At 38.8% G+C, this 14,666-nt stretch overlaps 2 protein-coding genes across 4 annotated transcripts in view; one reads left to right on the top strand and one right to left on the bottom strand.

Annotated features, from left to right (window-relative positions):
- Positions 1-14,666, top strand: part of HSPBAP1 (HSPB1 associated protein 1) — a 71,818-nt gene that overhangs the window by 48,419 nt on the left and 8,733 nt on the right. For 2 of the 3 annotated variants that reach the window (XM_032335115.1, XM_032335125.1), the window contains 3 exons: positions 268-351; positions 10,095-10,205; positions 10,324-11,782. In XM_032335115.1, the coding sequence (XP_032191006.1) occupies positions 268-351; positions 10,095-10,205; positions 10,324-10,857 (729 nt within the window). In that variant the 3' untranslated portion in view covers positions 10,858-11,782. Of the gene's footprint in view, positions 1-267; positions 352-10,094; positions 10,206-10,323; positions 11,783-14,666 lie in introns of those variants that run through there. The other variant, XM_032335134.1, reaches the window with a different exon arrangement.
- Positions 12,664-14,666, bottom strand: part of PARP14 (poly(ADP-ribose) polymerase family member 14) — a 53,883-nt gene continuing 51,880 nt past the window's right edge. Inside the window, exon 18 of the mRNA XM_032335042.1 lies at positions 12,664-12,988. Within this exon, the coding sequence (XP_032190933.1) occupies positions 12,843-12,988 (146 nt within the window). The 3' untranslated portion in view covers positions 12,664-12,842. The remainder of the gene's footprint in view (positions 12,989-14,666) is intronic.

Raw genomic sequence — 14,666 nt, 5'->3', positions numbered from 1 at the left:
AGATTTAGATGTAGGCAGTGCAGGCCCAGGATTAAGGAGAGTAGAAGTTGGGGAAGCTGGCAATAACATCCTTTATGGAACATATGAACTCGCTGGTTAAAAAAAGAAAGGGGTTGTGAGGTTTTTTTCCTTGTTTTCCTTTCCAACAGAAATATTGCTATGAATTCATATTGATTCCTAGCTTTGTCAGTTAGGGTCTGATTCTGACATTAAAACAAAATGTGCTGTTCTTGTGCTAACTTACTTTTTTGTTTGTTCGCTTTTCAGGTTCTGTTTGTTCCCAGACACTGGTGGCATTACGTAGAATCCATTGATCCTGTCACTGTCAGTATAAACTCATGGATTGAGCTGGTACTTTTTTTTTTTAAATAAATGTAATCCCTGCTTTTAAGATATATATATATATATATATATATATATAGCCTATCTATAAAACTTAGTGATTAAATTTAACCAACACTCCAATACTACTTCAGTTTGATATGCTACAATTTCTGTATTCAGTGCTCTGTTAATAGGTATTTAGGTCAGAATTAGGGTTTTCAGTGATGCATTATTCTCTTTCTTTTAAGGGCGCACAGTGGGCCCTGATGCTGGTGTGCAGTCTTCTCCTTTAGCTGGTGGTGTTAGGAAACCGGTGTGGGGCTGTCCGGATTTGCCGTGTCTGTCCCACATTACCGGTTCTGTTCACATCCAGATGGGCTGGAGATAACTGCTTCTTGGCTCAGGGCCCTTGTTACTAATTGCACAATTCTCAGTCCTGGCTTCTGCCTTTTCTCAAAGAAGTCTTTGAATGCTAGGATTTTATCGTTTCATTTCTGCTGGGAAATGAAGGAGGCATTTTCCCTACAATACACTTTGTGTGACCCTGGTTGCCTGCTCTACTTGACAATTAACATGGCTGCCCAGTGAGGCTGAACCAACGCTTTCTCTGCACCTGTGCCTCTTTAACCAGAGGCTTTGAAGCCTCTGCTTCAGTGGCATCTTACTGTCCTGTACCCAAATCCTGATTGCATCTCTCTTCTCCGTGTGGCTGCTGCCTCCTCCCCTCAGGCTCTCCTTATCCGTGGGTACTGGGGAGGGCTTTGGCATAGGTGGAGCCTCAGGGAGACTGTGACAGGAAGCTGCACTGTCTGGGCTTAGAGAAGAGATGTGGCCTTTGTGGGTTAGATGAGCGGTGTGGTGGGAGATCAGTGGACTCAGCTGGTTAGTTACTTAGCTGCTGGTAGCATGCTGAATTACAGTCAGAGCAAATGTCAAGATACAGTCCAGTCCAAGTCCAGAGTCACATCTGCTAGTACTGACAGTAGTACTGACAGTACTTAGCTTCTCAAGGTGGCTCTTTTCATTGTTAGATTCACCTGCCTGCTTGTAACTATACCCATTATTTCTGAAACTATACAGAATGGTTTTGTTTTTGTTTTTTAAATATTTGATGATACCTGCCATGTGTCCCTTTAAACTTTTCTTTCCCAGACTCAAAACCTCTGTTTGCTTTGGTTTGGTTTGGTTTGGTTTGGTTTTTTTGACAGAGAGAGGGATCACAAGTAGGCAGAGCAGCAGGCAGAAAGAGAGAGAGGGAGAAGCAGGCTCCTGTTGAGCAGAGAGCCCAATTTGGGGCTTGATCCCAGGACCCTGAGACCATGACCCGAGCCGAAGGCAGAGGCTTAACCCCCTGAGCCACCCAGGTGCCCCAAAACCTTCAGTTTCTTTAATGATGTTTTTTATATGACTTCTTAAAAAATTTTCAGACTTTTCACCATTTTGATCATAGACTTCAGAACTAAATGCAGGTTTAAGTTATAGGTCTGCCTTTGTTAGCTGTGTAACCTGGATGATCAGTTCATCTCATCTAGCCCAGGTCTCTGCACCTGTGGAACAGGGATTATAATCGAACACACACCAGAGGCATTTAATCCAGCGCCTGCCACATGAGAAGTGTTTAAAAACGGAAACTACTATGAAGAGGAAGAACTATTATGTCGAGAACAGCCCTCTTAATGTATAAATACCAGGAGGTCTCAGTTCACGGAATCAAGGTTTCTCCCTCGCATGACTTAGATCCTCAATTTCTTTTTGCTGCTTATAATATTGCAGTAGCTTTTTTTAGGGATCTGATCTCGCTTTGGGCTCATACTCAGCTCAAGAGTATCCCTGCTTTTTTCCACCCAGTCAGCTCCTGTGTCAGGTTGCCCTCCATCGTGAAGCTGTTAAAGCTGGTTCTTTAAACCCACATCCCACACTTCACACTCCCCTCCCTCAGCTTGTACTGTGTTCTTTGGGGTGAGCATTCCAGCTTGCCAAGGTCATTCTGAATTTGATTCTCTTCTGTGTTTTTGGTAAACTCCTTCAAGCGGGCCTGTGCCCTTTTGGTACGTCGTCATTTGTCTTGGAATGTATCTTTGCTCTCTGGTACAAGAAGATACCCCAGGATTGCCTTGGACTTTACCTGCCTCCAACTTGGAAGCTGATAATTTCTCCAAGTGGTCATTGTTCCTTTTAGTGGAGAATGGTATTTAGAAACTGAGATTGGGGCTCTAAAGCTGTTGTTCATTGCTATTGGCATGTTGCTGTTTCTAGACCTTTAAATAATAAAACCAGAATGTGATATAGATAGATAGGTAGATAGATAGATAGATATGGGTATATTTATAATTCTAATTTAAGGTTAAATATAGATATTTTCTTATTTGTTTCCATATTTTTATCTCTTCTCTTACACTGAAAATCAGGATCAATCCTAACAGTAACATCTACTTATTTGATACATATTTATGTATCTATATCTATATATATACCACATATATAAATACACACACACATATATAAATATATATATATTTTACCCCTGCCTTGGATGGGAGGGCAGAGAGTGAGAGAGAATCGTTAGCAGGCTCCATGCCCAGTACGGAACCTGTCATGGGACTCAGTCTCATAACCCTGAGATGATGACCTGAGCTGAAATCAAGAGTTGAATGCTTAACCAACTGATCCACCCAGGTGCCCCACCCATTTATTTTTTTCCTTTTTAATTTTTAAATTTTTTTATTAACATATAATGTATTATTAGCCCCAGGGGTACAGGTCTGTGAATCAAGCCAGGTTTACACACTTCACAGCACTCACCATAGCACATACCTTCCCCAGTGTCCATAACTCAACCACCTTCTCCCTAGCTCCCTACTCCCGGCAACTCTCAGTTTGTTTTGTGAGATTAAGACTCTCTTATGGTTTGTCTCCCTCCCGATCCCATCTTGTTTCATTAATTCCCTTCCTACCCCCCAAACTCCCCACGCTGCCTCTCTACTTCCTCTTATCAAGGAGATCATATGATAATTGTCTTTCTCTGATTGACTTATTTCACTAAGCATGATACCCTCTAGTTCATCCATGTTGTCACAAATGGCAAGATTTCATTTATTTTGATTGCTGCATAGTATTTCATATATATATATCACATCTTCTCTATCCATTTATCTGTTGATGGACATTGAGGTTCTTTCCATAGTTTGGCTGTTGTGGACATTGCTGCTATAAACATTTGTCCACCCATATATTTTTTTAAGATGTTACATTTGTAATTTCAAAATTCCAATATTATTATTACTAATAATAAAACTTGCAAATAAAATTTAGGATTTCTTTTTAATCCTTTTTATCATTAGACTATATCCCACTAAGGGGCTACAAAGTACTACTGCATTCAGAATTCATTGTGAAGGGATTCTTTTCACTTGTGGCTATGTTACTAATTTTAGGTAGGTTTGTTTGTTTCAGTTTGTTTTCAGCATTAGGATTTACTTTTTTTCATAATTTGACTTTATTTAATATTTTGAATATGTAAAACATTAAATTGTTAAAATGATATTAAAACTCTCCTTTATATAGAGAAATTTTCTCTTCCTCTCTGTCCCCTCCACTCCATCCCTCTCTCCCCACTAACCCCCACCACAGGGCTCTGTTTCTGTTCTTTTAGTTCATCATTCTAGTGTGTCTTCTTTGTAAACATATATGTAAATAATTAAGTAAATGAATAAATATATTCATGCATGACTTTATATGTGAATAAGAATAGAAACTTTTTTATGTTTCATGTGCTTATTCACACATACTCATATTCCTCTCCTTTCTTACACAGAAAGTAATAAACTAGTGTTCCGCACCCTGCTTTTTTCACATTACAATACTATTCTGAATTTGGTGAATCATAGTACGGAGCAATTTTCACTTTCTTTCCAACAGCTGTGTAGTATCCCACTGTATGGGTGCACCATCGTTCACTTCCTGGTTCCGATGTGGATGGATGTTTGCGTTCTTTCCAGTCTTTTATAATTAGAAATAATGCCAGTGATTAACATTGTGCATATGTTGTTTTATATTTGCTGGAAGAGTGTCTTTGGGGAGAGTCTTAAAAGTGGGTCAGCTTTAATTTTGTTAGGCTTTGCCAAATTTTGCCAAATTTGACAGTGATTGTGCCATTTTGCCTTTCTATCTGTAGCATCTGAGGAAGCTTCTTTTCTCCACAGCCTCACCAACAGGATGTACTGTTGAATTTTTTTGCTTCTGATTTTTGAATCATAGCTGGAAAAAACCTTTCCCTCTTCCAGATCGTAAAGGAATTCACCAATGCTTTCTTTTAGTTTGGATTGTTTCATTTTTTTACGTTTGGGTCTCTCATCCATTTCAAGGTTTTTACTAGTGTATGGTGTAAGGTTGAGATCTATTATTTATTACCAAATGACAATAGAATTGTCAGGGACATCATTTATTTTAAAGTCTGTCTTTTCTGTGATGATTTGAAATATTACCTTAATCATATACCAGATATCTCTGTGTACTTGGGTCTGTTTCTTCCACTGGCCTTTCTTCACATTGTTTCAATGCTTCTACCCTTTTTTACTTAGAGGGGTCTTATAGGATGTTTTTAGTATCTGTAGGGCCAGAAACCTTTTCTTTTGCAGTGTTTTCCTGGCTCTTCTTGAATTTTTTTTTTTTTTTTTTTAGCATGATCTTTAGAATACATCCACCTTCGGGGAGAAAACAATTGATATTTTTATTCCATTTATATTAAATTTAATATGAGCTGTATGGTGTTGAATTGTCCTAACCAGTAATGAGATACCTTTCTTTTTGTCCAAGTCTAGTTGTCTTTGTTCCAGGAGTGTTTTAAAGTTTTCCTCACACTAGATTTGGACATTTCTTTAAAAAAAGGTTTATTCCCGGGCATTTCCTCTTTTTTGGCTGCTGTGGTTAAGTGAGGTGGGTCTTCTCTTCCGTTATATCATCTGAGTAGATATTGTTTGTATATATGAAGGTTATTGATTTTTGTGTTAATTTGAATTATTTTCTTGAGTGTGGTGATTTTTTATTGACTTCCTTGGTTTTTCAGGTTTCTCTCCTATTATCTGAAAATTAAGATACTTTTACCTCTTCCTTTCCAATTTATTTTCCTGTATCTTATTTTCCCTTGTCTAATTACATTAGCTAATACTTCTAAATCAATAATAAATAATAATGGAGATAGTGGGCATCTTTGTCTTTTTCTGATTTTAGAGAGAATTCTCTAGTGATTTTTTTTTTAAGTAAAATACTGGATTTGGGGGTGAATTGTGTATATATTTTACCATGTTAAGTATCTTTCAATTCATTAATTTTTGTTTTTTATTTTGTTTTTTAATCCAGAAAAGATGTTAAATATTATTGAATGCCTTTTAAGCACTAATGGAGATGATCATATAATATTCCTCTTTAGTAAATATCTGGTATTTGAGTAAATTAAATCAGTGGATTTCTTAGTATTGATTGAACCATCCTTAATTTCTGGAACAAATCCCATTTGGTTATGATATATCATTTCTTTTTTTTTTTAAGATTTTATTTATTTATTTGACAGACAGAGATCACAAGTAGGCAGAGAAGCAGGCAGAGAGAGAGAGGAGGAAGCAGGCTCCCCACTGAGCAGAGAGCCCAATGTGGGGCGCGATCCCAGGACCCTGGGATCATGACCTGAGCTGAAGGCAGAGGCTTTAACCCATTGAGCCACCCAGGCACCCCGATATATCATTTCTTAATGTACTGTAGAATGCCACTTGTTCATATTTTATTTAGATTTGAATTCACCTGGCCTCAAGAGTCTGAAAGCCTTCACTATGGTCTTATTAGAAGCTTGTTTTATACCATTTGTTCAGCTGATTCTCACAGAATTTTCCAAAGGATTGGTGTCAATGAGTATAAACAAGTCATGAGATAGTATTTACAAGTTTGGTGCCCAAGGACTCGATGCTGACTTAAGGTGGATGATTTCTGTCCTTCACCAAACCAGGACTCTCCTCCTTTAACTTCGGCGTACATCACAGTTTGAAAACATTCATTCTTCCTTAAATAACTGGAATGCGGACTAGGATCTAAATGACTATATTTTCCTCTGTCACATGTTGCTTTGATTCTTGTCTCTTCAAGTACTGAACCGTAATTTTTTCTTGTTGCCAAATTTAACTCCAAAACCCCTTAGGTTTTAAAACCAACCATATTCCACATAATAACTCAAGCTAAATCCTGACTGTAGTATTCTTGTCACAAGTCACATAGATTTGGGAAAAAAGTAGAAATTCTAGTTCTGTCCAGCTGGCACAATATTCATCTCTTCTCTTTTTCTCTGTTAAAGTGGTATTCTATCTTAATGTATTCCAAAGGATAAAGTATATTCTCAGTTCTTCTCAACTGTGCCTTTTTAAAAAAAAAAAATTTTATTTATTTATTTGACAGATAGAGATCACAAGTAGGCAGAGAGGCTGGCAGAGAGGGAGAGAGAGAGAGAGAGGGGAAGCAGGCTCCCTGCTGAGCAAAGAGCCCGATGCGGGGCTTGATCTCAGGACCCTGGGATCATGACCCGAGCTAAAGGCAGAGGCCTTAACCCACAGAGCCACTCAGGCACCCCTCAATTGTGCCTTTTTTAATCCTTTTCTTTTAGTATTCCTCCTTATTCTTGTTGTATTGAAATGCATTTATTTTATTGGTACTTTTTCCAAACTTAAAACAATTTTTTCTGTTAATTTTTAAAGGCTTTCCTTTTGCTCTAATAATTTTTCCATTATTATGTCTTTCATTGTATTTATACCTATAAAATAATATGTAGGTAACATATTTGTAGTGGTGTAATTTTGCTCACCCCCTCTCCTTTCTGGATGCAGGGGAGTGGGAGGTACAGCCTTCCAGTTACAGAATGAGTAAGTCACAGGGATGACAGGTGCAGCGTGGGGAATCTAGTCAGAGGTGTTGCAGGAATGTTGGATGGTGACAGATGGTACCTATGCTTGTGAGCACGGCAAAGCCTATAGAGCTGTTGAATCCTGATGTCATACACCTGAAATGAATGTAACACTGTGTTGATTATACTTCAATTAAAAAATATTCTTAGAGGTTCTGAGAGCTCCTAGGAGTTTTACTTCTTTAAAATTTCACTTGCTTTAAACAAATGCAGCTTTCTAAAACCCTGTTAAGAAGAAAATGGACTTTAGTTTCCCAAATAAATACATTTGAATACTCAGTGGAAAAACAGTAAAGTGTACAGTTCAGAAATTTTATGTATAGTCAAGAATTATGCAATACTACCATAATCAATTTTTGAACATTTTCATCAACCTAAAAAGAAACCCTATATATATGAGTATTTGCTCTCTGATTTTCCTCTGTAACCCTCAGTGGTCACCAACCTATTTTCTGTCTCTCTAGATTTGCCAATTCCGGAATCATGTAATACATGGTTTTTTTGTGGCCAGCATCTTTCATTCAGTATTACATGTTTTCAGGATTCATCTATGTTATAGCGTGTATCAGTACTTGATTCCTTTTTATGGCTAAATAATATTCCATTGAATGGATATACACATTTTGTTTATCTACTCATCAGCTGGTGGACATGTGGGTTGTGTCTACTTTTTGCAGTTACAAATAATGCTATTGCTAACATTTATGTACAAGTTTTTATGTGACCATATGTTTTCATTATCTTGCATGTACATTTAGGAGTGGAATTTCTGGATCCTTTGGTATAATGGATCATAAAGACTCTGGTCTGAGTTTCAGTCTGGAGTCTGAAATCTGTAGGATGGCTAACAGACTAGAAACCCACTCATTCAGGATTTCTGTTAGAATCCTGAGGCACAATACCTTATTCTCTAGGAAACCTTAGTTTTTGCCTCAGGCCTTCACCTGAGGTCTACCTACATTATTGAAGATAATTTCCTTTACCTAAAGTCAACGATTTTAAAGGTTAATCATCTTCAAAGTATTTTCACAGCAACATTTAGACTAGGGTTTGACCAAACAACTAGCCTAACCAAGTTAGCTAATAAAATTAACCACCACATGTGGCAACTCTGTGTTTAGCCTTTTGAGGAACTGTCAGGCTGTTTCTAAAGCCATTTACATTCTGACCAGCAATGTGTGACTATTCTGATTTCTCCACATCCTCACCAACACTTGTTATTATCTGTCTTTTTTATGATAGTCATACTAGTGTGGAGTGGTGTCTTATCATGGAAATTTTATTCATTTTCACTGTGGTATGATATTCTCTTATATAAGTGTACCCCATTTTATTGGTTCTCTGTTCTGTTGATGGATAATTGAGTTGTTTCCAATTTTTTGCTTTTATAAATAGGATATCCTTGTACACATGTACAAGAGTTTCTCTAAAGAATATATATTTCTTGCGCATGTGGGTAGCTCAGTTGGATGAGTGACTGCCTTCGCCTCAGGTCGTGATCCTGGAGTCCTGGGATCAAGTCCCACATCAGGCTCCCTCTTCGGCAGGGAGTCTGCTTCTCACTCTGACCTCTTTCCTCTCATGCTCTCTCTCTCAAGCTCTCTCTCTCTCTCTCTCCCAAATAAATTAATAAAATCTTTTTTAAAAAGTGTGCATTTCTCTGGGTGCAGAAATTCTGGTCTGCAGGGGGTACAATACCCAAGTTTACAAGATAACACCAACATGTTTTCCAGATGGCCATACCAGTTTGCACTCCCACCATCAGTGAGTCCGTCAATGCACATTTTTCTACCACTTGGAATTATCAGACTCTCTTTTGCCAATTTCACCAGTTTCTCGATTTGCATTTCCCTGATTATTCATGAGGTCAAACATATTTTCATGGGTTTTTAAAAAAGATTTTTATTTATTTATTTGACAGAGAGAGATCACAAGCTGGTAGAGAGGCAGGCAGAGAGAGAGAGAGGAAGGGAAGCAGGCTCCTTGCTGAGCAGAGAGCCCAATGTGGTGCTCAATTCCAGGACCCTGGGATCATGACCTGAGCCGAAGGCAGAGGCCTTAATCCACTGAGCCACCCAGGCTCAGTTTATTAAAGGTTTATTAAAACCTTTCACATTTTAATAAATATGTGATTGCTCTTTTTTTGAAATGCTTGTCTTCATGCCTCTTGCCTATTTTTTTTTCCTCTTGCCTATTTTTAAAAATTGGATTATTTGTTTGATGTGTATAGATTCTTTATATATCCTGGATATTAACCTTTATCAGTTTTATGTATTACACACATCTGGTTTGCTTTTTTTCCTTTTGTTGCCTTTTGATGAACAGAAGTCGTTGATTTTAATGTAATTTATCCTTAATGCTCTAATTTATGCTTATTATGTCTTTAAAAAACCATATTTGGATTTTTAGCCATTTCATTCTTGTGGCCAAGCATGTTTATTATAATTTTTCTTCCATTAAGAAAGTTTTTTAAATTCTTAAGTATTATTTCTCTGTATGTAGTGCCTTTTTTAAAAAATATTTTAAACTTGTCAACAAATGAAAGAGATTGGAAGAAACATCACAAAGTAGTTCATTCTTAAGGGCTATGTCTTACAGACAGGATAAAACTTCAGTGTGGTCGGTGAAATATTTTACAGCTCTTCTAGATGTCAGGTGATAGTGAATACAGAAAAGTTGTGATCTGCCAAAACATGTTCCTTCCTTCTCTAAAAAAGCTTATATTAATGAGCGAACAGGGCCCACAATTAATAGAGACTCTACTCTGTTTTAAGCCATGAGACAAAGTGACAGATGAAAACAATGTGCTTTTTAAATCTTGCCTCAGGAAGAGGACCACCAAGCCCGAGTAGAAGAGGCAATCACACGCATGCTTGTGTGTGCCCTGAAGACCGCAGAGGATCCAACCAATACCAGAGCTTGGTTAAACCCAACTGAGGTAGGCTGTGCATCGTGGCAGTTAGTTTCCTGTGATTAATCAACCCTTGCTAGAACATTTGTTTTCTAATTTATGTAAGTGCATATAGCCATTCTAAGGAGTTTTACTTTTTCCCTAGGTTGAGGAAACATCCCACGAAGTCAATTGTCGCTACTTAAATAGAGCTGTTTCTGCCCTTTTTGATCATTACAGAACATCTAAGGTCATAGAAATCCAAGCCCTGAGAACAAATAGAGAGGACATGAAACAGGAGGGCTTGAATGTGCACAATCGCATGGCGGTGGAACAAACAGGTGGCCAGGACGTAATCCTGGGAACAGGAAAATGGGAGGCAGCAAGTCCCTTTGGCCCTGATCTGGTTCCTGTAATACTGAGTTCTGAAGAACTACCCTCAGAGAGAGGAGGCATATTTGAAGGTGATGGTAAAGACTTTGTAGGCAAAGATGGAGAACACTCTGGAAAACTGCATTGTACCAAGAGGCAACGAATGACGAGTAAAAGTGAGGATGCAGTTGTGGAACAAATTGCTTCAAATAGTAGTATGGCTCCTTCTCAAACATTCATTTCTACAGATGACTTGCTGGACTGCTTGGTGAATCCACAAGTAACCAGGATAGTGGCACAACTTCTGATACAAGGAAGAAGTTTGTAGTTCTAAGGAAATGACTTTTAAAATAATACTTTAAAAATATTTTTAAGTAGTTTGATCATTAAATAAAAAAATGGCAGAGCACAAAGTTAATTTGTAGGCCAGCGTGCTTGTAAATGCACTTGTTCTTACCTAATTGTGTTTCAGTCTCTTGCCACCTTCATTCACGAACATCGCTCTCCGAGCCAGCCGGCTCTTTGTTACTTGTTAGGCCTTCTTTCTTCAGTGACTTTGCCTTTCCTCTCGCATCTGGTCCTTTTAGCTGATCTCAAATGTAAGCCCCAGGTGTTCTTAACAGAAAGTAATACCTCTTCAGCAGTCTCAAGGCGAGGTCGGCCTGCTGCTTGTTTTTGTAAATAAAGGTTTACTGGAGCACAGCCATGCCATTCATTACATATTGCTGATGGCAGCTTTAGAGTTACAGTGTCAGAGTTGAGCAGTGAACAAGCCATTGTGGCCCACAAGACTGAAAATACTGTCTATCCCCTCATAGAGAAAGTTTGCCAACCCCTGGCCAAATGCATCCATTGGGTGGCTTCTAGTCTTGATCCAAAGTGATTGATTACACCTATGACACCTGCAGAATTTTCACTGGCTAATCCCTGTCACCCAGAGCAGGATACCAATCAGGAAAAAAGTCGGCAGGGTCCAATATAAGGCTTCATTATGGAAGGAACTGGGACATCTAGGAACACTAGTCCTGGGAAGGAAAAGCACTGGATGTTACTGGCTCCTGCAATGGACTAAAGGTTTGGTCTAGTGGGATTGAGCCTTCTCTCATTACATTTGCAAGAAGATCTGGGGATAATTATTACCATTACTGTCTAACTAAGACTTTAGAAATTAGGGCATATGGGTGGCTTAGTCAGTTAAGCATCTGCCTTCAGCTCAGGTCATGATCCCACGTCCTGGGATCGAGTCCTGAATCAGGCTTCAGGGGGTCTGCTTCTCCCTCTACCCCTCTCTCTGCTCCTGATCTCGAGCTCTCTCTCCCTCTCTCTCATATAAATAAAATCTAAAAAAAAAAAAAAAAAAAATTAGAAATTAGAAAAGCGTATGGATCTCTGAGTAACCATTTGTGAAACAAATATATAACAAAAGGTAAGCAAATTAATCTTTTAAGATGAAGTGACTACTGGCTCCATCCTTGTCAGTCTTCAGATTCAGGGTATGAAGTACATCCAAAGAAAACATATGCCTTCTAGCAGTGAGGGAGGTGTTATATGAACATGTCCAGGAAAAGAAGGGTCTGGAAGAGACCTGTCTGTAGCACTTACTATGATTGACCATTGTATACCTATTTATTTTCTTCCCCAATCAGAATGTCACTCCATGGGGTATGGACTTTGTTTTGATTATTATGGAGTCACAGAGCATTGATCAGAGTGCCCAGCATAGGGTAGGGGCTTGTTCAGTATTTGGCTGAGTGGATTATAAAAGGAAGAACTTGTTGGCAACACTCCATCAAACACATTGTGGTAGAGGGTGTTGTGGCCAAGGATAAGATGTCTGTTCCCCTTAGTAGGTAGATCCTTATTGCAGAACTGGACATACTGTTTTCTTCAGATATTTTATTTTTGATGTTTGCTACTCCTTTGACTACTGTTTTTCAAATTGCAGGTTGTGGCCCATTAGTAAGTAATAAAATCGATATAGTGGGCAAGACCAGCATTTTTTTTTAAATATTTTATTTATTTATTTGACAGATCACAAGTAGGCAGAGAGCAGGCAGAGATAGGAGGAAGCAGGCTCCTGCTGAGCAGAGAGCCCGACGTGGGGCTCGATCCCAGCACCCTGGGATCACGACCCGAGCCGAAGGCAGAGGCTTCAACCCACTGAGCCACCCAGGCGCCCCAAGACCAGCACTTTTTAAAAGTTAAATAGAATAGGTTATTTCAGTGAATTCATTAGTAAGTATAAATATTATTTCATGAAATTTCCCAGGAAAAGTTTTTTTTTTTTTGGATAAATATATTTCATATAACTTTTCAGTTGTATCTGTGCATGAACTGGGCCTGATATAAATTGTTTTTCTTCATGTCCTCCTGTAGGTTGGGGTCACAAAAGTTTGAAGGAGATTCTGAAACAAAGCACTTGATGCAGTTGGAGGTAACAGTCTTTGACATGCAGAGAGCTGGAAAGAGAGTTAAGACATTAGTATGAAGGGATTTCTAAGTATAAATGGGTGATGGGAGATAGTTTCCTGATTTTATCAAGATAGAGATCTTGGCTATCTGTGAAGGAGAGTATGTCAGTGAGGAAAGACAGTCAAACGGGGGGACCATCGGGCGCTCAGGGAGCTGGGTCCCATTTCATCCTGCATTTCTTGTATAAGCAAGCATGTGTGAGTGAAATTATTAGATAAATATATTGACCCTGCAGAGGCCAGAGGCGTTAAAGACTACAGGCTCATCCCCTGCTCCCAGGACCGGGCCACTCCTGGGTGGGGCAACAGGCTCCAGCTCATCTCACTGAGTCTCACTCAGACTGTAAGAACTACAAACAAAAGTTCTATTAAGAATATAGCTGAGCAACAGCAAAGGAAACAGTCAACAAAACAAAGAGGCAACTCACAGAATGGGAGAAGATATTCACAAATGACTCTCTAGACAAAGGGCTGATATCCAAGATGTATAAAGAACTCCTCAAACTCAACACTCACAAAACACATAATCACGTCAAAAAATGGGCAGAAGACATGAACAGACACTTCTCCAAAGAAGACATACAAATGGCTAACAGACACATGAAAAAATGTTCATCATCATTAGCCATTAGGGAGATTCAATTCAAAACCACATTGAGATACCACCTTACACCAGTTAGAATGGCCAAAATTAACAAGACAAGAAACAAGTGTTGGAGAGGATGTAGAGAAAGGGGAACCGTCTTACACTGGTGGTGGGAATGCAAGTTGGTGCAGCCACTTTGGAAACCAGTGTGGAGATTCCTTGAGAAATTAAAAATAGAGCTTCCCTATGACCCTGCAATTACACTACTGGGTATTTACCCCAAAGATACAAATGTAGTGAAAAGAAGGGCCATCTGTACCCCAGTGTTCATAGCAGCAATGGCCACAGTTGCCAAACTGTGGAAAGAGCTAAGATGCTCTTCAACAGATGAATGAATAAAGAAGATAAGGTCCATATATGCAATGGAGTATTATACCTCCATCAGAAAAGATGAATATACAACTTTTGTATCAACGTGGACAGGACTAGAGGAGATTATGCTGAGTGAAATAAGTCAAGCAGAGAGAGTCAGTTATCATATGATTTCACTTACTTGTGGAGCATAAGGAATAACATGGAGGACATTAGGAGAAGGAAAGGAAGGGTGAATTGGGGGAAATTGGAGGGGGAAATGAACCATGAGAGACAAACTGAGGGTTTTGGAGGGGAGGGTAGAGGGATAGGTGAGCCTTGTGGTGGGTACTAAGGAGGGCAGGTATTGCGTGGAGCATTGGGTGTGGTGCATAAACAATGAATCTTGGAACACTGAAAAAATAATTTTTTTTTTAAAGTTAAAAAAAAGTACGGCTCAGCGTTGCACCTAACATGTCCAGGCATCAGTAAGGCTAACCTGTCCAGTTGGCACAGTGGCTAAGACCCATGAGCTTTTCATGGCCCCAAAATGTTTTAGTTTCTTTTGAATTTTTAAAAAAACCCCATATAATCTAGCTTTCATTGCACTCATGTTTGTATCAGTGCAGTTGGAAAATGTAATTGTTAATACTTTTTCACTTTTTATGGAGTAAGGGGCCCATGAAGGCAAAAGTCTCTGGAGCCATGAAAGTCATAGGCAGTTCGAGT

This window comes from Mustela erminea, chromosome 1 (assembly GCF_009829155.1).
Source record: "Mustela erminea isolate mMusErm1 chromosome 1, mMusErm1.Pri, whole genome shotgun sequence".
Taxonomy (NCBI): domain Eukaryota; kingdom Metazoa; phylum Chordata; class Mammalia; order Carnivora; family Mustelidae; genus Mustela; species Mustela erminea.
Note: the sequence above shows the minus strand (reverse complement) of the source record. Positions and strands in the feature narration are given on the sequence as shown.